The sequence below is a fragment of the Trachurus trachurus genome (assembly GCF_905171665.1).
Source record: "Trachurus trachurus genome assembly, chromosome: 18".
Taxonomy (NCBI): Eukaryota; Metazoa; Chordata; class Actinopteri; order Carangiformes; family Carangidae; genus Trachurus; species Trachurus trachurus.
The window spans coordinates 28,927,571-28,954,733 of NC_139909.1; the positions used below are offsets into that span (position 1 = coordinate 28,927,571).

The 27,163-nt window shown below is 41.4% G+C and overlaps 1 protein-coding gene across 5 annotated transcripts in view; it reads left to right on the plus strand.

The window, feature by feature from the left end:
- Nucleotides 1-27,163, plus strand: part of LOC311002053 (phospholipid-transporting ATPase ABCA1) — a 182,600-nt gene that overhangs the window by 39,809 nt on the left and 115,628 nt on the right. For all 5 annotated transcript variants that reach the window (XM_083993263.1, XM_083993262.1, XM_083993264.1 and 2 more), the window contains 5 exons: nt 963-1,102; nt 1,754-1,870; nt 13,310-13,507; nt 16,714-16,919; nt 19,281-19,457. In XM_083993263.1, the coding sequence (XP_083849389.1) occupies nt 963-1,102; nt 1,754-1,870; nt 13,310-13,507; nt 16,714-16,919; nt 19,281-19,457 (838 nt within the window). The remainder of the gene's footprint in view (nt 1-962; nt 1,103-1,753; nt 1,871-13,309; nt 13,508-16,713; nt 16,920-19,280; nt 19,458-27,163) is intronic.

Consider the following 27,163-nt stretch of genomic DNA (forward strand, 5'->3'; position numbering starts at 1 on the left):
GTGTATTTTTTTTTTTTTTTAATTAACCGGGTGTTTTGTTTTGTATTTTGTACACGATTTCCTGTCCCGCAAGAGCTGCTCTGTGCTCTAGGTTTTTGAGGGCTGCCGGATGCTGAAGCCGGTTGAAGCACACACATTGACCAGAGTAGAAACGTCTCGGCCCTGCAGCCGTTTCGTTTTTTGACAAAACTTTTAATTTCTTTGGTTTTCTTGCTGCTTCTGCCATCATAGGTGTAATCCCACATAGGCGTTCATCTCGACTTCCGTGTTTTTAACGAATGGAGAAAGGGGGAAGTGACATATGCTGTAAAGCAGTCAGCACATTTGTAGTTTTTTGTGTGGAGGGGTTCCTACCATCCACCTGGAAGCTGCTTAGTGCCAGTGAAGGTGACACAGACCCCCTCAGGCCATGACAGAGGCATCATTCAACCTGTTGTAAGTCGACCATCACAAAAGTTCTGAAAATATTATATGAAGGTTGAAAAGTTACTTAGTGTAGGTGTAAAATCCAGCTTTGATCAACAGGTTTCTCTAATCAAATAAATGTTGGTTTATGAAGATGTCCAGGTAGTTAGCATATGTTATCCATTTGTTATGTTTGCTTCACCCCCCTCTCTAAATTATGGAAAATGTCTCATCTGTTAATAGATGTGGAGTTTAAAGGTCAAACTGTATGCTTAATGATTTGATGAAGCTCATACCATGTCCATATTTGCTCACCCAGGGTTGAGGAAAAGCTACCGAGAGGATAGCAAAAATATGAATTTCAAGCTCATGTGCAATATTTATAATGTTTGCTTCTTGGCTGCTGCAAATTCTGTGATTCTGCACAGCTCAAAGGGCTTATTTCTCCTCTGTCTCGCTCTACCATACGCACAGTGTAAATGCAGGACTCAGGAGTTATTTTCTTGGTTTTGCCTTCAATTTCCCTGTCCTCTGCCCCCTCTTGTTTTCTTCTATAGATGCTTTTTGTCAGACCTTAGTCGACACCCTGGAGGGCACACCTGGTCTGCGCAACATTTGGAGCACCTTCAAGCCGTTAGTGCTGGGCAAAGTCCTCTACACACCTGATACACCTGCTGCTCGCCTCATTGTGAAGGAAGTAAGTTTAGAACTGAGTTTGCATGTACTTGAAAAGCAGCCGAATATCTCGCAGTGTACCAGTGTAAATTATAATAGCTACAAGATGAGTCTTTTGTATGCATGGGATCAGATCAGTCGCACCATCATTGTGAGAAACCTTAAGTTATATGAAAATCATTGGATTGTGTAGAAAATACAATTGTACAGTCCCATAGTTTGTCAGGAGGCCTGTTCATTGAATGCGATGGCTGTATTATCATGACATGATATTCTTGCAAGATACTATCAATGTGATAAGGGCATAAGCAAAACAAACAGGCAGTGAGGCCGTTGCATTTAGAATACATTATGACAATGAGCAAAAATCTGCCGATTTCACAGCGAGAGGCCTGATGTTGGCACAGGAGGCTCTCCTCACAACAGACATAGTCAGATTGTTTACAAGTCAATATTCAGGGGTAAATAACCCCATTTACATTCGACTCCATGGGTGGTGACAGTGTTACAATATGATGACTTCCTCTGGGGATTAGCTGAAATGTGCAGATGTGAAGCACTTTCATGTCTGGATTGGCTCAGAGCAAATAGAAGTGGCTCAGTGGGTATGCTTTCAGTCAAGGAGAGGTGAGATGAATATGTTGTTAAATATAGTTTTTTCTTTTTGTTTCAGGCGAACGCTACGTTCAACGCTTTGGCTATGTTAAAAGAGCTTGCTGATTCGTGGGAGGAACTCGGACCACGCATCTGGGACTTCCTTCAAAACAGCCCTCGAGTGGATGCAATACGGGTAAAGACACCGCAGCTGCACTGTAAAAATGACCTGAATCACTTTGGCCTTTTTGGCTCAACTGTAGCACTGTAATTGTGAGTGGACTTGCTGGCTGAGTGACTGACAGAGCGATGGCAAGCTGCAGTCCACTGAGCCACTTCTGGTTTCTGCAGGGAGGCCGAGTGCAATGGAGGCTCGGCTCGGTGTAAACTAATTTCACACATGTATCATTATTACTAAAGGAGGCAGAGGGATAATTAAACATAAGACACTAAGCAGAGGGAGGGAGGGAGGGGGAGAGAAAGAAGTCAGTGGTAATAGGCTCTCATTCTAATGCTATGACGTCAAACAGAAGTTTCTCATAAAGACCTGCCTCTAATAAAACTGTGACCCTCTGGGTTGGAGGTAAAAACAGTCAACAACATTAGACAAATACTAAACTATGGTGGATCACAGATGCAGGCTGAGAGCGGTGTATTACGGAAAAAAGGAAACATAGTATTGTTTAGAGCATGAGCCTTGGTAGCTCACCTGGTGAAGTGCTTGCTTTGGGCCCAGCAAGCAGCTAGGACAGAAGAAAAGGCAAAAGCATAAAATAATAATTTAAAAAAACAAAGAAAAAAAGTTTTTATATATTCAAAAAAAAAGAAAAAACAGGTTAGTTTTTGATTGCAGCTGGTATGAGTGAATCATGCAGCTCTGCTCTCTAAAGTTATACTTGATTAAATTCTAACATCCTTTTAAATTGCAATACTTTTATATTCATTTGAATTTGTGCTTATTCCACCTTTGTTAAACAGAAGTTTGCTGTTTGTTACACAGAAGGACCTGATGTATGATGATTAGCAGCTCATTCACACCTTTTTATCTACGCTTCACTCACTCTGTTTTCTAAACTTGGCTAGTTAAACAACAGTTGTTTCACCTTTGGATGTGCGAAGGCTGCTTCTTTCAAAAGAAAGTCAGAAAAGTCAGTGCAGTCATGAACCTTTTATATACGTTGATGAGAATATTGCGTGTATATGTAAATTTTTATATCATTTTGTTGTAGGCTACATTCTGTTAGATATGGAAACTGAGGGAGGAAAGTAATCATGTATAAGTCATGGACATTTTATTTATCCTGGCACAAAGGATTATCTATAAAAGTAGACTTTTTCTTGTTTGGATGCAGGGACCTCTTAGAGTCTCTGCTAGTTGCCTAGCAACCTCACGGTGACGCTAATACTCATCATCTTTCTTTTGCTCATAATAATATTTTTTTTTTTTTTTTTTTTAAATTTGTCCTTTGTTTGAATAACATAGAATGGTCACTACTCATTTGCATCTTCTTTTGTACGCTTTAATTTTTCTACATTTAGATTTTCTTAATTGGGCTTGGTTTAGAACAGCCTCCATGTTAACTTTTGAATATGCAAGGATAAGAAATCCTTCACCTGGTTTCAAAAATCAATTTTTCAGAAAATGTCAGTAAAATTGGAAGAGATGAGGTTTATATATATACACAGGTGAGAATATACATGTCGTGTATATCATTTTGTTGCACCCTCTCTTAGATATGGAAACCGTGGGAGGAAAGTAATTATGGATAAGTGCAGGATAATTTTCGTCCTGGCAGAAAGGATTATCTATAGAAGTAGAGGACATGGACTCTTTGCCACCACTTCTCTCCCTCCCTCCTGCTCCTCTTCTTTCTCTCTTTGCCTCTTGCCATATTTCCTTGACACTGACATTACTCCAGTGTCACTCCAAATGAGCTTATAGGCAGCTGGAGGGAAGCAGACATTGGGAGCTCCATATAGCCAGGGTATTCATTACCCTAGCCCTAACCTTTACACAAATGGGCCGGCAATCCTCCTTTGTCTTCATTTTCTCCCAGCCCAGCTCTCTCCCTGTCTCTCTCGCTCTCCACCTCTCACTATGAAGCTGGTGGCTTCGGAGGTTTGTCATCTTCAGAGGTCCTTCAAGGTCGCAGACATGTTTTACGTTGATGGACCAATTACCATCACCACCACAACTACATTTGATAGAAGATAGAAGATTTAGGGTACAGAGCTTAATGGAAGGACACACTGTACTGTAGCATATTCTCCCAAAAGAGTTTAGAGATGAAATTGGTAGAAAATACATTTGACATTGACATAACCACCAATGCTTTTAGTGTGTTTACACGTTTAGGTTGTAAACCTTAAGGTATCCGTCCACATTGATCGTAGTTATGGTTGTAACAACAAGCATGGTTTACACTCCGGGTCCCATGATTCCTTAGTAGCTACTTTGGCAGAAATACAACAGAGTAGTAAAGTAAGTGATACATCTGTTTCCAGTGTAGCTGTACAAAGCCCATGCTATTCTATGAGCAGGGTACTGTAAAGTTGGTTTCATTTCTGAGAAGTTTGAGGTGTGTAACCTCAAGACATTAAAGCAGAAGTAAGCAGATTTTTTGTGTTAATATAAGTCTTAAATAGTTCTACCTTCCGACAGCAATCACTTCTATAGAGTGTTTGGTCTGAAACACGGGTCTGTCAGTCACTCTGCTCTGCTGTAAGCCGAGGAGAAAACTTTCCTTGTATCCTACAACCTTTATCCAATGAGGAGAGAGAATGGCATAAAGGGGCGGTCCTCTCTGTGTGTGCAGCCAAGGGATGCGCGTGGATGTGGTGATGTAGGGACGAGGGCGGGGACTGCTAACTCCATCTGCTGACAGGAAGTTAGCTAAAACCATTGGATCGCTTACTTCTGCTTTAAAGACTGGACAGAGGCGGTGCTTAGTGCTATGACTGTACTGACTGGAACATGTTCAAAGTAGAGCACTGGAAAAGAGAGTAACGACACGCATTGGTCCAATGGAAGCGCCTCCTGGTGGAGGAATATGGGTATTGCAAAAGCGCCCAAGAAATGACAACTCTGCATTGTTGGTGAATGAGCAAGTGTGGTATTTTCAATATTTTAAGGACATTTATAGATCACCCACGTTAATAGCATCATTGAGGATCCTTTACAGATAAATATTAACACATAGGCGAGTAAAAAAAAACAAACAAAAAAAACAGTTGTCTACATTAATGTTTCAATCTACATTTTGTAATAAACAAATTATAAGTATAACTTGATATGACCAAGACACCTAAAAACAAAAACACGGCTGTTTTCATCAATTTACAAGCAAGTGGGCAACACACATACTGTACATTGGAGTGAATGAGTTTTCTGGGCGCTTTTGCAACACCCATATCCTGCCACTAGGGGCGCAAAACCCTTATCACGGGAGTCAATGGTGGTGTCGCTACTCTCTTTTCCAGTGCTCTAGTTCAAAGAAGCATGTGGAGATGACCTTGATGAACTTGCAGATGTCACCTGTTCTTATGCTGCTTTCTGCAGGGACATGATTATCCCCTGCAGGCGTGTAAAAATCTTCCCCAATAACAAGCCGTGGGTGACCAGATCAGTTAAGGCTACCTTACAGGCTAAGAGACTGGCTTTTAAACAAGGGACTGCCTCTGAGCTGCACACAGCCACCAAAGAGGTGAAATCTGAGATTTCAAAAGCAAAGCAGAACTATAAAGAAAAGTTAGAAAACAAGATGGCCACGAAAAATCTTGGATCTGCCTGGTCGAGCATGAAAGCCATTGCAGGCATTAAACACTCAAAACCCAGCGGTATCACTCTTTTAGAGTACAGAATTAGTTTTAATTCAGGTAATGAATTTGCAAATGCCCTCAATTGTTTCTATACCCGCTTTGACACCTTTGATTTTAGCCAGGAAATACAGGATGTGAGGCACAAAGTCACTGACAATCAAAGCTTTTTCATCACCCAAAAAAATGTTGAAAAATCATTATTTTCCCTCAAAACAAATAAGAGTCAGGGTCCTGACAATCAGGGCTGCCTCTGACCAAAATGGTAGCCAGGCTAGCGCCGCCTACTGGTTCCGGCAAATTTAATTTGCCTCAACCATGTAGTCAGGAAACTAGCAATGCGTTTCGGTTTGCTCCGTCCGCCAGAGCGGACGGACCAATCAGCGAACAGACGGGTAAGTGAAGGCGATGACGTTGAACTCAAGCGCTCAAGATTAACCTATGAGCTTAACCGGTGTATAGCACACGTGACCACCAAGCAGCAGCGATTAGTTGAAGCAAATGTAAGCAACCGCCTCCCGGAAGCAAACAAATCCCTGTGGCTCGTGTTCAGACGCTATATGAAATGTAATGAAATAAGCGGCTGATGCATCAGGCTACCAAAATGGGGCCCTAAGCGAAAAAATTTCGTCGGGCCCTACTAGGGGTTGCACGACTTCAGATTTTTTAAAGTCGACTCTAATGTTATGAAAATCGAGTCGATTCATATTTTTCCCATCATAAATCACAGGAGGAGGGAATCTGTATTCACTGACAGACGCCCATGCACAGAAATGAGTCCACAGAACAGCAGCTTTATAAACAACAAACTGTAAATCAGTTTGTTTTTTTGTAACATACACTCCTATACAAGTGCAAAAGATAATACTGTAGCTACTGTCTGTTAAACAATTAGGGAGGAAAACGACACACAGGCCTCGTCACCATCACAGTCCTGTCAGTCACAGTTTTCACTCACAGCTTTTTTTTCTGGTTGGTTGCTGCTGTTGTTGGTTGTTGTTGTTGTGCGCGACGTAAAGCTGTCGATATGAGCAGAGTTTTTTTTTTTTTTTAATTGCCGGCAGCCCGGACACACTGGCCGCGGAAGCGCAGCGCCTCACAGGCGCTTGGCTGGTGTCAGGCAGCAGTTTCTCCTGATCTCTCCGCGCCGGTCAAACATCGACCCGTCTGTAGGCTGCTCGGTTTTCCACACACACAGGTCTGTCTCTAGCGCTGTATGTATGGATGTGTGTCTTGTGTGCAGACACAACTGACAAATATTTATAGACAGACAAGCAAACTTAATCATCATTTATTTTATTTTGAAAATTGACCGGATTCTCTCGCCCTTTCTGTGCCCGACTTCCTGTCTGGTACCATCTCGTTCTATCCAGCTTGACGGCGCTCGTATTTTTTTCATTCAGCCACTCAGCTGTTGTTTCAAGCTGCTACTCTTGTGCATGATCAGCGACTAGTCGACGTCAAGCTGAAAACGTCATTGTGGAGCAGTAAAGTCGACTAGTCGATTAGTCGACTAGTCTGTGCAACCCCTAGGCCCTACTATAATCCATTATAATGCAAACTACAACCACTAATACTGGCAGTTTAGCAGTTCTATACTTATACTAATATTATTTATTTTTTTTACTATTGCTATTGCTATCTATTATTACTATTATTGTCATTAATATCATCATTTTTATTATTATATAGGCTACAACTACAATCCTAATAAAACATACTAATTCAGCACCAAAGAGACTGATATTTCAAAATGTAGCTACATTCAAATGTAGTTCCTTCTGTCAACCAAAGTAGCCTATCAAATACACTCATTTCTATCAATATTTATCTCTAATATCTCCTCCAAAGCTGCCTGTCGTAGATTAAATTCACCAACAGATCAATAGATAAAATGAGCGATAAAATAGATTATAAACTTTAGCCGAAAATACGACCAACAACTGATACATTTACCACTGCCTTTCAACAGAGGTGAATGCATATGCAGACAAAGGTGTTAACAAGACATTTAATAAATGGTAAGGGCCGCTGGAAAATGACTTTCATCTCCAGACCATAGTCCACATGACTCTAGCTAAATGGACTGGAGGCTAGCAGCATCTCTCCTCCTACCTCTTGAGTAGCAGCAGCAGCTGTGCTGAGCATGGAGGTTTAGTGCTTGCTTATGCCACAAAGTTTTACATTTTTACTAGTGCTGGCGTTAACACCATTAGCAGCGTTAACGGACATTAACGGCGGTAACGGCGCCGTTAATACGGCCCAGCACTAACTTCAACAAATACCCACCTTCGAGAGAAGCACCAGTTTCCTCTTGTTTTGCTTTTCTTCCCCTCTTGCTCGCGCCTGACTCGTAGGTTCTTTTAGAAGCCGTGATCACGTCTTCACCTGCAGCTACTTGACAAGTGCCTGCAGCACATGCATCTGACCAGTGATTGGTCAGATCGACGGGTGACGGCGCGTGCGGTGTCAGATCTTCTCCTGCCTCGCGCTGACAGCTGATCTAGTAGCGCGCCCAGCGTGCACCACGGCTGTGCATGCGCATCCTTTGTGCAAAACGGGGCCCCTATTGGATCGCGGGGCCCTACGCACTGTGCGTGATCTGCGTGTAGGCAGGGGCGGCCCTGCTGACAATATCTGTGGCCGCCTGCTGAAATCCTGTGCAAAAGAGCTAAGCTCCATTTTCCAGTATATCTTCAATCAGTCCCTGAAGATGCAACATGTGCCAAGGGTCTGGAAAGATGCTGTTGTTATCCCTGTCCCCAAAGTCAGCTCACCTAAAACCCTCAATGACTTCAGACCAATAGCATTGACATCTATTGTTATGGAAACCTTTGAGAAACTGTGAAATCTGAAATCCTCAAGAATACTGAGCAGGACCTTGCCCCTATGCAATTAGCCTATAGGCCCAACAGAGGTGTTGAGGATGCCACAGTCATTTTACTTAATCTGCTTTTTAAACATCTGGAGGGGAAGGGAACGCATGTGAGGCTTTTATTTGTTGATTTCTCATCTGCTTTTAACACAATCCAACCCCATGTTTTATCTTTGAGGCTCTTAGAACTAGGGATGGGCATGATTAATCGATGATAGATTATTGATCGTTAAGAATTTTATCGATCACGAAAATATTTTATCGATTTATTATAAATGGTAAATGGTCTGTATTTATATAGCGCTTTTCTACCTGAACGATACCCAAAGCGCTTTACAGTACATCACATTCACCCATTTACACACACATTCACACACTGATGGCGGAAGCTGCCATGCAAGGCGCTAACCACGACCCATCAGGAGCAAGCTGGGTAAGGTGTCTTGCCCAAGGACACTACAGCAGCAACCGGGACAGAGCGGGATTCGAACCGCCAACCCTCTGATCATTGGACGACCCGCTCTACCACCTGAGTGGCTACATAAGGGATCATGTAGAGGGCAGAGGTTGTCATGGAGAAATAAACCACGGGTTTATTTTTTCATAACAACCAATAAACTCTATAAAAGTATTATTATACAGGCCTATTATTATTATTATTATTAAATGGTTTTAGAGTGAAATAATTCATTAAATATGACGGGGCGCTTGTGTCGCAGACTCGGTGCAACAGAGACGAGAGCTGTGACACCGCGGCTCCGCCCGCTCTGATCAGCAGGTTTGGTTTTCAGCAGCGGTGTGGAAGGAGCCTCCACTCTCTCTGTAAGTTACAAGCTACAAGTCATTTATCTAACATCACAACTAGTCCCAAGCTGTTTAACAACAGTTAAATGAAACTTAAGGTAAATATCCTGCAGAGTTTGTTTCTCTTTTCTGTGCTCCTGTGATCAGAGCACCGCTCCGCCGTATGTTGGCGACAGAAATAATAATAAAACACACGCTTTCACATTTTGAAAGTGCTTGTGATTATTTTTTTTTTGTACAAGTGCAGCCAAACACGAGGCTGAAGAGAGAGGGACAGCAGAGCTGCTCTGACAGGTGAGCCAGGCAGCGCAACGGTGCTTTTTTTTATTTTTATTTTTTTACTGTAAATGATGCTGGTGTCGGCACCGTCCCTACAGGTGAAGCACAAGCACACAGACGTCCGTGTACGTTGTTGTCTGACCTTCTTCCTTCACGGGGACTGCCCCGGATTACTGGCACACGCCATAGCCGCACGCATTTTGTTTTTAATTATGAATATTAATATTAATATTAACGATTAATCGATAATTGATCGTTAATTTTCCCGAAGATCGATCAAAAAGATTTCTTCAAATGCCCATCCCTACTTAGAACTTTATTTTAACTAATTCTAACTTAAGCAACAACCTTGTGGGATGGACTCTGGACTTTTTAACAAATAGGACACAAAAAGTCAGAGTGAGTTCTTTCTGACCAGGTTTCTTCCTTCACTGGCTCCCCGCAAGGATGTGTGCTTTCTCCTCTCTGGTTCATCCTCTATACTAATATGTGTCGTAGCAACAGAGAGGATAGACCATTTTAAAGTGTGCAGACGACACTGTTATTATTAGTCTGTTACAGGATAATGAGACGAGCCACGGCCCTGTTGTCAATGATTTCCTTGACTGGTGTGAAAAGTCTTTCCTCCAGATGAACATTGTTAAAACTAAAGACATGATCATTGACTTTCGCAAGTGGGCCAATGATCAAGAGACGACAACACTAAAAGGTCAGACGGTGGAATGTGTCAACACATATAAATATCTTGGAACTGTCATTGATAACAAACTGAACTTTGAGGCAAACTGTGAAGCTGTGTTTAAAAAGGGACACCAGCGCCTGTACTGCTTAAGGAAACTGTCATCCTTCCACATGGACAGAACCATGCTGACCTTGTTTTATTGGGCTTTTATCGAATCTCTTTTATCCTTCTGTCTTGTGTCTTGGTTTGGAAACTTGTCTCTTAAAAACAAAAACTGTCTAAACCAAATAGTGAAATGGGCGAGCAGGCTGATTGGTGCGGCCCAGCTCTACCCACCATCCCTGTACACTAGGCAGGTACAGAAGATGGCTGGCTCCATCCTGAATGATGACTCCTCCCATCCTCTCAGTGCTGAGTTTCAGCTGCTCCCATCAGGCAGGAGGCTCAAAGTACCAGCCTGTAAAACCAAGCCGTACAAAAATAGTTTTATTCCATCAGCCATCAGCCACATTGACATGGGGAAGAAACCTTGAGAGCTGTTGGTTTTTAGTTGGTTTTTATTTGGTTCTATTGAGTTTTATTTGGTCTTATTTGATTCATTTTAATCTCTTATCCCGAGCACTGTTGTCACTTTATTTGTATGTCCTGTCGCATGAACTGTGCTGTTTGTTTGTCTTTTAATGTCATGTAATTCACTGCAAACTAAATTTACCTGAGGGTACAAATAAGGTAACCTTTGACCTTTGACCTTTGACCTCCGTCTCAAAGGTGACGTGAGGTAAAAACTGTACAAATGTTTGTTTTTCATGAATAATCACACTAAGTAAATAATATATTCCATTTTCTGTGATTTGTCCACATAAAAGCTACTCTTTTTTTATGAACCCCTCTTTTATAAGCTATTTTCTCAGTCTTTTTTTGCCTTTATTATAGTAGCAGTGAGAGAGGGACAGGGATGTTGGGGAGGCAGAGAGGGGGTGACATACAGAACAGCAGGGTCAGTGGTTGGATGGAACGCGGGCCACTGCAGTAAGGACCAAACCCTTGTAATGTCCATTTTACCAGGTGACCTCCCAGGGCACTTGTAATGTGAAACAGGAGCATCATGATGAATTAGCAGTCAGTTAATACAGCTTGGAAACAACGTTAAGAGAGCAGATAGCTTGTTATTAATAACAGTCAGGCTGTTATTAATAAGATAAACCTATATTGGATTTAATGCTTGCTGCATTTCCAATTCATATGTAAAGACACTTTTAAGTGCGGGAGTGTTGGACTGCCTATTAAATGACTTACAATACAAGCTACTATAGAGAGGCCGAATTGCTGAATGTTAATACATCACATAGCAATTGCTGAAGAGTGCAGACCATTAACAGCATCAGAAATGGCGTCTCAATCCCGCACACCGATCCCTAAAGGATGGCAGGTTGTACACTTAATACTTTAATTGAATCCTACAACGTTTAGAGGACATGCTCTTTTTGTATTAAACCACATTTATGCCATGCACATTAAATTCACATTTCAGAAAAATATCAAGACACCTATGTAAAAACATTACATAGATCAGAGTGAGCTCTCGCAGGCAATTCGCCACGGGTGAAGTGATTTTCTCTGTTTTGTAAAAGCCAGAAAATACATTTAATTTCTTCACTTGAAACCCCTCTCATGACGAAAAACCGTTTCGTTTGACACACGCCCAACAAGGTTAAATGGCATTTCTGCAACACTCTGGGCCAAATGCCACTGATCATTAAGCCAAATGCGGCCGTAGCTTGATGAAGATTTCAAATACTGAGCAGTCACGGTCAGTTTGCCAGCATGACTCTGCTGCTCTGATTTCAAAATGACTCCCAGATTTAAAAGCAAAATGCACACGTTTGATGGGTCATATCCTTAATGTAGCACCCGCTAAGATGGCTGTACTGATTTTTTAAAAGGTCGAACGAGGCGTAGAGATGACTTAATTTGACACTGTGTCCTAAGGTTAAGCAGAATATCATCAGAAGTGTTGACACTGAAATGCCACTGAGTGCACTGGGCAGAATATATCTGAATCTCAACTCAGAATTTCACACTTTAGACGCCCAAATCTTGATTGACGCACACTGCCCTTTCCTCTTCAAAAGTCAAAGTCCACATGGTACACTTTTAAATGTGAACCATGCACATAGAAGAGCACTGAAGCAGAATGCAGACCAATATTAATTCAACAATAGTGCTGCTCTAAAAATACAAATGTAGGGTTAATTCAGGTAAATTATAACTTATATGTTAAATATTACTTCACGTAGTAGCACTATCATTATGGGAATAGCGTCATATTATTACATGGGTGTTAATTTCACAGTAGCAGTAAACATGCTCCCCTGAATAGGGGAATGGCTGCGGCCTCTAAACAGAGAACAACATGTTTAAACCAACAGGTGGGTGTAAAATGATCCTCTTATGCAAGCGCTATTGTTTTGTTATTGCACATTATTATTCCACATACATATTATTATATTTAATCACACGCCAGCATATCACCTTTCATAATTCATGGCATGATTAGGTCAATTGCAGCTTGATCCACAGCCTGAGCTGACAGGAAGAGACGCTGCAGACATGTTTCTCATGTTAGTGAAAGGAATTGAAATGTGGTAGTCTGTATTTCCCCGAGTCCCTCTTGTGTATTTGTGTGTGCCTGTGGACGTACAGTATGTTGTTTGTGTGTTTTTCACATGTGTGTTTATTTACAGGCAGAGTTTAAATTTGCATTAATGCTTACTCTCTGGGCCTCCAGCGTCTGCACCGTGCACATGTGCATATTATGCCGCGTTGCTGTGTTGTGTGTTTGCACGTCTGTGAACACACACATACACACATGCATGTACTGTATACATGAGCATTTCCTGGCTGTGAGAATAGTTGAGCCTGAAGTACAACAGTGCCATCTATCTTGATGCTCCTAATTAATTCTGCAGAAAAAAAAAAAAAGAATGAATGTCAACGGCACCACAGAACAAAGCTGACCTCTCATACTTGTTCCTCTGAAATAATACACTCTCCTCTTAAAACCCCTTTGCTCCTCATTCATATTCCATTGTATCCATGCCACACTCACTCCAGACCTCTCACTGCTAACCATTGTCACAGTAATTAAAACCATTCAAATCTCCCCTTCTCAAAATTAGGCTCTGCTGGCGAATCCGGTGTTTGCCGCTGTCCTCAACCAGCGTCTCAACGGCACAGGATGGACGGCCGAGCTGCTGGCCAACTTCCTCTACAACGGGCCCCCCGAGGACCGTCCGCCTGGCATGCCGTCGTACGACTGGCGCGATGCTTACAACGCCACTTCACAGATCCTGGAACTTCTGTCCAACTTCCTTGGCGTAGGTTCTTTTTATTTAGTCTGTCTTTTATTAAACGCAAAGCGGCGTCATGAACCTGGCCGGGCTCGCTCCAGCACAGAGGGTTGTGTAACCACGGGTAAAGTGAAACATGTCTCTTGACATTTAAGACGTTTTTAAACATAAGTCTTACTGGTGAGGAAAATTGACAACACATATTTTTCCACCCTCCCACTGCTTTTCTCTTCTATCCACTCCTTCCTATGTTATTCATCTGATTCACTTAATATTACCCGTATGCTTTCATAAGGTAGTAGTTGGGAGTTTTATGACATCTAAAGTGCTCAAACAAAACTATGTGAAATTGTTGTGAAATCCTGGTATATCAGCTTTCTTTTGTGGGTTGCTGGTTTGCAGAACTCTAGCCAAACTGAACAGCATCGTACACATCAAATATTAATGGCAATTTATTTTACTGCATCAATGGCCATTTCCCAGGCAAAGTATGTAAACAAGCAGTATCAGCTATTCGATTCCCACTCACACTTTCACGAACAGACTTCAGACAGTGATCTGGCAAAAGTCCTGTGTTCCTGACATGATTGCAGCACTTTAATTTACTCCCGTATCTTTTTGTTCTCAACTGTCACCCTACTCTGGCAGAACAACAGGGGTGCTACAGAGTGTAAGCAGGGTACTTTCCATCTAAGATACAATGTGTCCATGTTTAGCACTGTGTTTTTTCTTATCCCCTTTGTGTCTGAGCTCTGCTCCAGATGAAACCAGAAATCAAGCCTTTTCCAGATGACATGTAGTTTTTTTTTGTCTTGTTCACTGTATTGGGAGAACAAACAGAAAAGACTTTGGTCTTTTATTCATTAATCCTTTTTTTTCATTTACTTAGCAAAGTGTCAGATACACATGAATATCTGTCACTTCATTGCTACCATAGTAATCATGAAAACCATTGTTATGGGTTTACAGTGAATCTGTAACGGCATCAAACAGAGTGGTGTGTCTAAGCAGGAACACATACACATACACAGAGTTGACATTGATATATTGATCTGTGGCACAGTTTGCAGCAGAAGCCATGTACAAAGCCCACACACACCCCCTGCCTGATTCACATAACACACACAGTCGCTCCGTCCTCTGGCAGGTAAGATGGCAGGTTGTGCCCTTGGGATTAGCCATGCACGGCCGATGGAATTCCAGCATAATAACATTCTATTTTCTGTTCTAATGCGAATTGCATTGCACAAAATTGATATCATAATATAGACAGTTATTAGACAACCTTTTACTGTGGGTTTATACATGTGTACGGAGATGGAGACTTTCTTTTAGAGCATAAACTGTCAGCACTGACAACGAAATGTAAACAGCTAATATCCGTTGATTAAATTACATTGTATTGTCGCTTGATATAATACACTCAAATGAAAACTAGAATATCATTTTTCATATCAAATCTTAAAGACAAACTTCATATCCATCTGATTAACAGTATCAGTTATAGTGATTATATTACAGGCGAATAACCAATAAAAAAATCCCTCTATAGAGCGTGAACATAAGTCGATCATCTGTGAAATGGAACACAGAAGATATAAACTTTTTGATAATATGTGCTTACAAACTATTTATTTGTATCCTGGTACATGGAAATGATTAACTCAAGATCAATGTCCAGCAATCTGCTGTTTTATAAATGGCATCCCAGCATGAACACACCAAATTAGAGCTGCAGTTTTCCCGTTCCACCGCCTCGCTGTTTAACAGGATCATGGAACTAATGGTGCCGTTTCTAAAATATAAATAAGAATACCACGAGTCATGTAAACAGCATAACGGGTTGTTATGAAGAGATCGTGGTGGCAACAACAGCAGCTAACAGAGCCATTACATCATCCTCCTCCCTCTGGGAGTAAGGACTTCATTACAAGCTTTGGATGACACTGGTCTGAGGATGTTGCGTTAGATTACAATATTATTTCACTTAAACATTACAGTAATTTAAGGACAGCCTAGCTGTGCTGTATGCAACAGTAGATGACTGGACCACTCTCATACAGGAGAGGATTACATTGATTTGTAGTATGCGCTGTCCCTCCACAGAACTGATCGCTAGAACTCTCGCAGCCCTTTGACCAGCATATGTTAATAATGTCACGGAGATCCACTCGTGTTAACGCTGTCACTTCACTATCAGCTGTCAGCAGCAGCCGTGACACAATACAACCATGGCTGCACAGCTGCATGAGCCGCCCCTTGATGTTTCTCTGAATTAGGCCAAGATGGGATTGGGGAGATATCGGAGGGGGGTGGGCAGTTTCTCAGTCCAGAGCTGGAGTCAGATTGCTGATACAAGACGGCTTTACCCGTAGCTACTGGTCCACTGGTTACAGAAGGAAAAATAAATGCACAAACATGCTTTCTCTAGCTTTTCAAAGAACACAAAAGCACAACACACAACGGTGGTAATGATTGGACAAAGCATTTAAAAATAAACAACAAACACTCTATGTTGTTCGTAATGCAGTTAACTGCAATATCTTTAATTACTTTTGATAATCCTGTATGAAAATCATGTTCTCCCCCTGGTAGTTTAAAATAAATGTCTATTATGATTTTAGATTAGTCAGCAGATGTGATGGTTAGCATGAAACTCCTGTCATCTGGTTTATGTCGAGAATTTTCTTCCATATGTTTCACTCGGCACTTGTCCAAACTTGCTCTGCCGCTCTGATACCCCGGCTAGTATGTACTGAACAAACGCTGTTATGATATTTTGTTTCCCCACCACGGCTTGATATAGAATACAGACTAGAAAATCCTGGGGGAGAAATGATAAAACTATTGCAGCACTGAGATGTGAGGACAGCTGTCAGGTGTGACTGCCTCCCAGGATGGCTTGCTCATTATCGTCTGGTGAAACAGAGGGACAGGGCTACAGAACAGGGAGTGCTAGTGAGGCTGGATCTCATTTGCTTGTCTCTGCTGAAGCCCAAAACATTTCCCACCCCCTGGCAGCTCCAGATAATTTGGAACTGCACTCCGCGTGGTTTAGTCAATAGCTGAGTGATACTTTTGGCCAAATATCCATCTGCAATTCCGGCAGTGAGTTCCCGCCTGCCTCTTTTTTTTATTTTCTCTTTTAACGGTTACTAAAAATTTATACATATAAAATGGTATGATATAATGTATGGTTGAAAACTACTAAGCATTTCTGCATTTATTCACAGTGTTTAGAGCTGAATAAGTTTGAGGCGACCCCCACCGAAGACCATCTGGTGAGCAGAGCACTTGAGCTTCTGAAGAATGATACGTACTGGGCCAGTGTTGTCTTTGGAAACCTCCAGCCAGGCGCCGGCCAACCCCCTGCTCACGTCCAGTACAAAATCCGCATGGACATTGATGAAGTAGAGCGTAGCAACAAAGCAAAGGACAGGTATGTTACCAAGCCCAGTGGGCCATTTTTTTTTCTCACGCCTATTGATATATTGTTCGAGGACACATTTAAGATTTCCATAATTATTTGGTTTCTTGCAAAGAGTTAGATGCTTGAAAATACCAGTGTTTGTACAGGTGATATGAGCCCACAGACGGGGTGGTAATTAGGGGTGTCAACATCTACATGTGTAAACGGGTACACGGATAACAAATCATAACCGTTTAGAAAAATCAATAGCCGTTTACACGTCTTTTTTCTTCTTCCTCCTCCTCGTTCATTTCTCACCAATATATATATATAGTATTTTTAGGGGTGATAATGTTGCCTGAAAGCCTCATAATGGAACTGCATGTCAATCCCCCCTCACTTTATCTCTGCGTAGCCGTCTCTCTCCAGCTGTCCTTTCAAAATAAAGGCAGAGGGAAAAAAAACCCAAAAAACACCGACTCCTCCGGCCTGTACTGCGAAGGAGGCTCAACATAGCCGCTTTGTGTTCATGTTCCAGCTCAACAAAACCTCTAGCCCCGCGGTCCCCCCGGAGTTAACACGGTAGGCTACTACGAAGCTTATCAACTTGCTCCTGACGCTCGGCTCAACAGGTTAGGAGCGTAGGTTATCCCCTCAGATGAACACCTGCAGGCGGAGACGCTCAGAGAGAAAGTCAACAGCAGCGGATCAGTGTGACCTCTCCCTCCGGTCAAACGCTCCGTTCTGATCCAGATCCACTGGACTTTCAAAGTAAAGGTGACGCAGCTGTAAATCAGTTAAATAGTGAAACAGCGGCGCTTTTAGGCTATAGCCGATTTTAGGATGAAACTCTAGGATGAACATAACCTGGTCAGGACCAGGTTATGAGCTAAGCATAAGTTACCATGGTGATCTAGTCGGGTTAAAAGAGAGCCACCTTTGTAGTGCAGGAGAGCCTGGCTTTAGACTCAACATACCTCGCTAACCCACTAAACTGGCTTCACCCCTCCGTCTCCTTCTCTCTCTCTTCACGCTGTGTGCCGGTGAGGTGCGTTCACGCTCAGCACAATGAACGGAGCGGAGCCCCAATGAGCCCCGCCTCCGCGGGCACAAGCAGCGCGTCAAACAGCATCTTGCGGCCCGGAGCTGAAATCAAACGCACCCCTTCTGCTGCGGTCGAGTTGAACCCTTCTTTTTACAGCCTATGGTTGAACCGAGTTGAAAACAGCGCCACTGAGCTTCCATAGAACTTCTTTGATTTTCAGTCAAGATTCCAGCGCGGCGGCCGCCTCAAAATGTGTAATGCAGAAAAAACCCTGGTCTGAGTTTGTAAATGTTTTCGATCTGAACCCGGTGTGTCCGGTCGTGTTCGGCCTGGTCCGATGACTGAGCCAAGGAAAGAGCCGGTAGCCTATAGTAGCTACAGTCTGTGGCCGGAGGCCCGGAGCATACATACATTCAGAAAAAGTGTAGGCTAATTGGTGCAGATTAAACTTGTAAATGAATGCTGCTCTCGATCCGACCCTTCCTTCTATTCTGACTCTTTTAAACAGTAACAACAGAACCATTTGATTATGTTATAGATTTTCTATCTGTGCTGAGCAAACAAATTTTTTAAAATTAATAATAATTAAAAAAAAGTCTCTAACATATGCCGGGTCAGTTCGGCTCATATAGAGCAACCCAGTATCACCGCAAAGCTTGAAGTACGCACCGACAACCCCCCCCTCCCCCCACGATAGAAAGAGATCATAAATCTCCCGTGTAACCGGGTACACGTCGGTTAGAAGCCCCGTTTACACGTGTAGAAAAAATTGTAAACGTTGACACCCCTAGTGGTAATTATAGCTTTGCATACATACTGGAAAAAGAAATGAAATGAAAGGTAAAAAGAAACAAACAGAAATCAGCTAACCTTTATGCTCATTTCTACCTTTATGCTAAGCTGCCTCTTGTTTTTAGTTTCCAATTTAAGTTAAGCAGTCATGACTGGAAAGAGGTGGATACCATTACCCTGACTCTGTCCAAAAGAAACCAGTTATGACAACTAGCTCTGTTTAAGATCAGTAATTAACCCAATTAAATGCTAAAGTTGGCTAATGTTATTTGGCCTCAGATCCACATTTGATGTACAGGCCTAAGTGTGGTTTTCATCTGTTTATCTGACTCTTCCCAAGAACTTCATGATCGATTACTATGGCAGCGAACGAAGCTTCGAAGCTTCGAAGCTTTGATTTTTTTTGGGTCAGCCCTAGTAAAAATATCACCTGTAAAACAGCCATGATTGTTTGACGGTGTTTCTGACACCAGTCAGTAGCACTGACTCTTTTCTAGTTGTGGTTTCTTTGGCCTTTTGCTAAGACAGATCACGATGTGTCTGCTTTTAATAAGGTTATGGTCTCCTGGGGCCCGAGACAACTCCTTTAACGACCTGCGCTATATATGGGGAGGCTTCGCCTACCTGCAGGATATGATGGACCACGGCATTATACGAACACAAACATCAAAGAGCCAACCCCTCGGTGTTTTTGTCCAGCAAATGCCATACCCATGTTTCGTGGATGACGTGTGAGTACAAAAGCTTTTATCTGTCAGCCTTGTGATTAGAGGAACAGAAAGGTGGAATTACAGCTCATTCTGCGGTGTTGCTTGTCTCTGCCACCACATAGTTGAATTATGGTCTTATCAGTCACCTAGTCCCTTCAGATTTCCTTGTGGAAACTTCAAGATGCTCTCTCTCTTATTTGTCTAATTTCCCCTTTCTTTTAAAATCTGTAGCTCTTTTGCTTGTGCCATATGCCACAAATGAAGGGACAAGGATGGGTGACTCTTCATGATGACAAGGTTAAAAGTTAATAATAAAAATGTAGCGTCCTTCAAAATAAATGTAATCATGTATCGTGGGTCAGTGATGGGAAAGGAAGGAATGAAGGCAGGAGTGGGCCAAAACTATCGATTTTAGTCAAAACCACAGGAAATTCCTGAATAGTTGATGGATGCTGAATTATTTAAGAAACCACCACGAGTCCCTTCCTTCCGTATTTTTCCACAGCGTTTTACTCTTAACAAAGTGAGCGTACTGTATCCCATGTCTCGCCAAGATTAATAGCAGCACTCCATCTGTGTTGCGTACGTATCCACTGATGGTGCTGGCTTCTATCATGTTAGATCGTCCACCTAGGGACACGAATGATGTGATATCACGATGAATCTTCCAAAGCCAAGATTTCCTCAGAGTCTGAGAAATGACTCCCATCCACACAGCATTATGATCTCCATTAATAAAGGAAAAGCCCAGTGATGCCATCAAGAGAAAAGATAATTACCAGGGAGATTTAAGTCTAGCAACACAATGCGCCCTTTTTTTTTTAGTAGACACAAAATATTCACTCCCTGTGGGGAAACACAGTTCCAGAGATTAGGGACTTAATTGTAAAATATCCTTTGCTTTGGATAGCACAGAATCTACAGTCAAACAATCTACAGGGGGTGTTTGGATCAACATATTTGAAAAGACAGAAACAAAAGAAGATGAAAATTACAGCTTCATATTGAAAAATACATTTGGGCCGCACGCTGTCTGTGTTGCAGAAAAACCTACACAAAGATCAATATTCATTATTTGATTCTCACCACCCACTGGAGCACAAGCCGGGGGGGTTATCAGAACCCTTACAACACCAGGCTCACAACCTGCCCGCAAGGACAGAGGAGGAAGAGAAGTAGAGTAAAAACACGTCAGGGAAGCACTAAAACGTGTGGTTACTGAAACTGGCCCTTCATCAAAGCCCAGTTACACTGTGAGGAAGATGCCCGTCCACCCGAAGGACAAAACACTGAACAACGCTGCTGTATACACTTAAAACTGCACAGATCTGTATATTGTGGAGGGAAATAAAACAACTGCTTCATAAGCACACAGCAAAACACAGGAGCGGTGGTTCCTAGTCAGCAGTCTGCCTAGATCTGATGGGAAAGGGACACTCATTTGAAGTCTCAGTGGAGTCGGTGGTCCTTTATTGCAGCCAGGGTGCCTTTGCATTCACACTGCTAAAAGACTGTGGCCGTATATATCTGTGGCCTGGAGGGACTGGATCTCAAATACATCCTCATTGCATCTTGGGGCTCGCCATTTGTGAAGATGAAAACCCTCTCAGACTTTTTGGCTGCTAATAATATATGACAATGATGTCGTTGAAATGCATGTTTTGAATAATAACGCCTTGTACTGTACCGGATCATTGCCTTGGAGACCTAAGAAACAAGAGCACATCTGTGTTATGAAAAGCATATTCAAAGTAATGGCTTTATTGATTTAGTTTTCATCATTTCGGTTTTCCATTGCTTCTCTATGAAGTGCCTCTCATTTATATTCACATTGGGCCTTCAGGATTAGATGTAGTTTCACTGCTTTGAATGTCATTCTGTTGCTGAAACAAGGTTTAAGACACATACATGTATTTTATATTTGTTTTAACTGCCTCTGTGGCTGCTCAGGCTTTGACAAGAAAGGCAATAGGATATTTTCAGGAGTATTAATTGGATGGAAGTTTAAATACATACTGCACTCAGTGGAGATACTCATCTGAGAGAGACTCTGGCATTTCAAATTAAAAAAATAAATTTCATTTAATCCATTTCAGACATTGTGAGGTAGACATACTGCAGATGGAGGATGACACAATATAAAAACAGTTCAAACTTAGCGCCAGATTCCTCCATATGATAGAGGTGCACAGCGGTTTCACAGATGTTCCACATTCAGAAAACCTTTCAAATAAAAAGGCCAGATTTCCTTTCACCGTCTTTTACCTTTCATTGCTGTGTGATAATTATCTGAAATTAGACGGGCATGGTACAGCTTATTTGCCCACGCCAGTCCTGTTGCCTGAATTTCACCTTCGTAAAACCAAGGATTAATAATTACAGAAGATAAATGGGGACCATAAAGCACCACAATACCCTCAGTCCCTCTACCATTTACTCTTTCGCCTGCCTAGCCATTTGGGCATTTCTATGAATTATTAACACTTGAAAACTGCTATTTCATTCATAAATAATTGAGAGTGAAATCACACAAAAGGAAGATGCGCTAAAACACAGAATGGCATGATGGGGAAGAACCTCTGTGGTAATTATTTCCATCTCGAGATGTGTTTTGTCAGCCAAAAGAAAGGAAAGAACATTGTGCAATGTGCATTCAAATGAACACGTTTCTGGTCTGCTGTAACCTTTTGTCAGTATAGAAAAAGGCTTAATCTGACTTTAAAGCTGCTTTCCAGATAAAACATCTGGTTAGGTTTGCTGTCAGGTGCAAAATAATGTAGGTTAAAAATTACAAACTAGTGTTTGTGTAAACTAAAAGCTAATTTACTGTTTTTTAATCATTTGTTTAGCTTTGCATATCAAATAGCAATTTGCTCAACAGAAAATATTTTGACAGAAGCTCAAGAAACGGTTTTCCTCTGAGAATACCTTATCGTCACTTTTCTTTTTTTTTTTATCTTTGTTCAGTTCCTTTCAGTCTCATGAAAAAAAAACAATTTTTCTACCTCACCGATATGAACTTCAACTAACAATCTACAATTACCTGCGCTGACCCAGCAGCACTCATCAACACTTCTAACATCACACCGGAGCTTTGAAATAATTTCCTCTCCACATCGCCCATTTCCTCCTCACAGCTTTTTGGCTGCTACTGCGCCTGATGAACTAGCAGCGATCTGGGCCACTCCAGCCTCAGCTGACCCTGTTGGCATTTTGAACTGGAGATAACCAAACCTGTATTAGCTCCCACTGTCTTCCTGTTCACGTTGCGCACAGGGCCTGATATGATGCTATGGGATAAATCTTGACCCCTGAGGGGCCCGATAGCACATAAACGGGTGCTTTATCAGCTGCCTCTGCGCCTTTGCACGCTCCCGAATCAGAGGCATCTCTTGTCTGAATCCTGAGGCTGTGCTCCCCCCCATCAATAGGTCTTTCTTTCACATTCACATTCACATTGGCTTGATGTGAGATCCAAGGCAGCTTTCAGCAACACATAACACACGCCTGCAGTGGACATGAGGAATATCCGAGCGAAGGATACGAGGGAGATATGCTTTTGTCCATCTACAGTGGCTAATTAACCTCATGTGTGCACTGTTGGTAATCAGAGCGGGTGAAATAGTTGAGCATAATTGGGACATCTGAAGCTCATAAGAGGCAAAAATCAGCTGCTGATGTTTTGTTTCAGGTTTATAATGACAAGCTGTATTAATAATGTGAGGAAATTCCCTGTATGCCTCAGCACACATTGAAAAGCTCCCTTTGTAGCTTTAAGTGGAGGGCTTTAACCACAGCTCTTTAGCCAGGCTTTCTAAAAATGGTGTCTCGACTTGTAGAAGAGGAGAGGAAGTGCAATTACATGTGCAGACAGCACAGATTTGCCAATGGTCACTATTAAGTTTTCTAAATGACCAGATTGCAAAGCCACAGTGTGCAGCCAGTCAACATGTTGAGTGGTATTAAAGCTGAATGCGCAGTAAGAACCGTGCATTAATCAGTTTGTTTAGTCATTTGTTTTAGTCTTGTGTGACACTGTTCAGGACCTGGCATTTTGTAGCATCAGATGGAGGCCGAGTGGCAGATGCTGCAGTTTTCTTACTATCACATAAGGTGCTGTGGGTATTTGTAACATAATATACAGTAAATTCAATTTGCACATTTAGTGTTTTTCTGTTTTGCTTGTGGAATTTCTACTTTGATCACACGTTGCTTTACACTTTTGCTCTGTATGTTCAAAGTGATATCTCTCTACAGGGCTGTTTCAAAAGCCTTTTTTGCCAGTATGAACTCCATAAAACATAACTCCACATCTTTCTTCAGTCTCTTTTATTAGCATAAGCATCCAAATTAAACAGCACTTTGTTAAAATTAATTTTAGCCTTGACCACAGGAAGAAAGAGATGAAAAGCAGAAGCACTTTCTTTGAAACATTTCAAAAAGGTGATATTTTTTCATACATGACTGAAGAATTCATTCAATTTGGCTTGTTCATGAAAATCTATATCATCATCATCATCATCACTGCTGGTCCTGTTTCAGTTTGACAGCCCCAGCCTTATTTGCAAAGTATTCAGCTAGGACTAATAAAAACAGAACATCTTTATCAATATATTTTCATAATTTTGCTCTTTTTTTATGGCTGAACATACAGTTTGATATTGTGCTATAACTTTTAAACTCTAGCTACTGTATGTCTCAAAAGTGCTTCATTGTATGTTAACGGAATTATATTTTATTTTAAAGATGGACTCTCGCTGTTGGGATGAAAAATGAAAAACCACATGACATATGGGAGCTCTTTATGCCATAACCACACGCGCATCTCTCCTTGAGCAATAATTTGTACCAGCAATGAGATAATCCCCCATCGAATAATAAAGCCTGTTCCCTTCAATTAATAGCTCATTTCCAGCCAGCCAAGAAACTCAACGGTGTATTTGCTCAAAAAGAGACAGGACGTTTTAATTTTTTTTATTTTTTTTAGCATAGCACGCCAGCCTCTGGGGAGGCCGTGCTCTACTATCTCGATTTACTGAGAAATCAGTCTTCCAGCTTCCCTAAATTTAGGTCAGGCTGCCAATGTAAGTGGAGCCCTGTAACACAGACCCGCCCGGAGTTCTGTTACTTAAGCACCTTTGATCGATCAGCAAATGTATAATTCAGCAGCATCTGGTGGCAAGGTTGTCAGTGTCAGACACAGTGTGCATGACTGATCTCTCCCCCTCCAGTGCTCCAAGTCACAGAAGGAGTTAACTCACTCCGGCTGTCAGCTGTTACGGAGACGTAGGGGTAGAGTCAGGACCAGGTAATGCTAGAATTAGTATTCAGCTTGATGCCGCTGCTACTTGAGGCTGCTTACCTTCCCCAGAAAAGGTACTAATGTATCAGCTTCATTTGTTGAAGTGTATTGATTCGGTCGGTCTTGTCAAATCTCGTTTCATTTCCAAGTTCAAAGAAGAAATTTTATTTATGTAATCTGGTATGGGATTTTGGTTTGAGTTGCTCGGGGCTTGAAGTTTAAGAAACTCTTTACTCGCTGCTTCCAAGGCCTCGTTTGAAAATGATCCATCCCAAGAGAGCAGGGGACGTGTCCTGGAAAGCCCGTCTCTGTCTCATTCAAGTTCTCATATAACTGAACTTCCTCCAAGGTCTCGGTGGAACTAACTCAATCTCTTTGTCGTGTTTGTAGGACAGTCTAATACCGTCATTATTGATTTATTGACAAAATTGCCAATAATAAAACAAATCTGCACAGACTTAGAACTGAAAAGAAATGTACAAATAAAGAGACGATGTCTTGCCTGTTGATTTAGGCTGTTGTTCTTTGACTGTAGAAGGATGACAAGCAAATGCTTTTAAAAGACAATTGTAGTCGACAATTGCACTTGAAATGAAAATAAGACAAAAAACAAAAACAAATTACTTATTCAAAATTGCTATCAGGGAAAAAACAGCTCTTTTGTGGGGCTAACTAGCAATTAAACAAAGTAGATGTTTGAATGAAACATTTTCACTTGGCAGGAATTCAACAAGGCCTTTAAAAAAATAACAGAATTACGGGAGAAAATCATTCCATACAAGAGGTGTACTTTGATCATTTGTTTATGTTAAATGGCTCGGAAGAAGAGCATCGCTCTGCCAATTACAGCGTATTCACTTTGGGCTTCATCTATGCATACGTACTGAATAGAGCTCGGCTTGCGCTATATGCCTAATATTTAGGGAAAACAAGCACGGATGATAAGTGAAATCAATATTTTGTCGAAATCTATTTGATATTGCTCCTTCTCTGTCTAATAAAGCAAAGGAAGCACTTTGTTATGTCGACAGAGGAGGAGATATTGACATGGCATTTTGGTGGCATTATGAAGCCAGTTTAATATCACCCCATTGTGTTGTAACAGAATCAAATCATACATTATCTCTGGCATGAGGTGTTGCTGTAAATGGCTGGACTGAGCTGGCGCACCAGGTTTATGAAGGTTAGCTGTGAACACACCAGATTGGTTTTACTGTATATTCCATTGATTCATCTTTGATTGCGTTGCTTGTCTCTCATGATTGTATTGTTTTAGTATCTGCAAAATAGTTTCCATTTCCTTTGAGTTTATAAGAGTGAGTGTAAAGGTTTCAGTTGCAAATGGAAACCTTTGGCCATAGCTGTTGGATTACAACTTACCGTGATGCCTCCCCCCAAAAAACTGTCTGCCCTACTACGGCCACTGTGCCCTTCATGGCCATGTTTGTGTCAAAATCTCAAGGCTGCTCTAAAAGGGTCACTGCACAGTCCTTGTCGCTTGGATTGGTCGTGCTCACATCCTATACTGCGAACCTCCCTGCTCACTCGCTCGCTACAAACATGATCTATGTACTGATCTACTCCTGGAGGGAGCTGCTCTAAAGATATTCTGTCTCAAACTTCTAGCACTTACTGCAGCTGTTACACAGAGATCCTACAACAGTGCATTTTTGCTACTGCTGCCTCTTAACATCTGTGCATGTGTATCATACTGCAATATCATAACTGACAGAACGGCAGGAGTCAAGGACAACTCGAGGTTGTAATATTTGTTTGTTTGGTCATTAGCTGCTTTTCTTCCTGGGGTCAAGACATCTTACAAACATTTCTTTCAAACATTCAAATAATAATAATAATGAATAATAATTATTATTATTATTAATAATAATAATAATAATAATAATAATAATAATAATAATAATAATAATATTAACTTGAATAACTGGAAGCGAGTTCACACTTAAAAACTGTTGTTATGTTCTGCTGAAATTTTCTCCAAAATGAAATATATTCCTAGAGGCTATTTATAGATTTCTGGTAAATGTATACGTGACTTCTTTCTTTTTCTTTCTTCAAGTCATTGGTGTTATTTACTAGTATATCAGAAAGCCAAATGATTTATTTAGGCCTTTGTGCCATACAAAGTCACAGAAGGCCTTGCCACTTACAAGTTTTCTGGCCTGACATATCTATCAGTTCTTTGTATTACCAGTTTCTTTTGATTTCTCAATTAGTTGATGATTGGTCATTAAAGTGCCAGAAAATAATGAAAACAGTATGAGATCATTTCTGCCAAAACCTGAGGTGACATCAGATGTTACCTAACCTTCAGTGTCTCAAACCCAAACATGTACTTTGACATCACTGATTTTCACGTTAAATATTGAACAATTTTACTTTTACAAACCAATGTAAAAGCAATTAC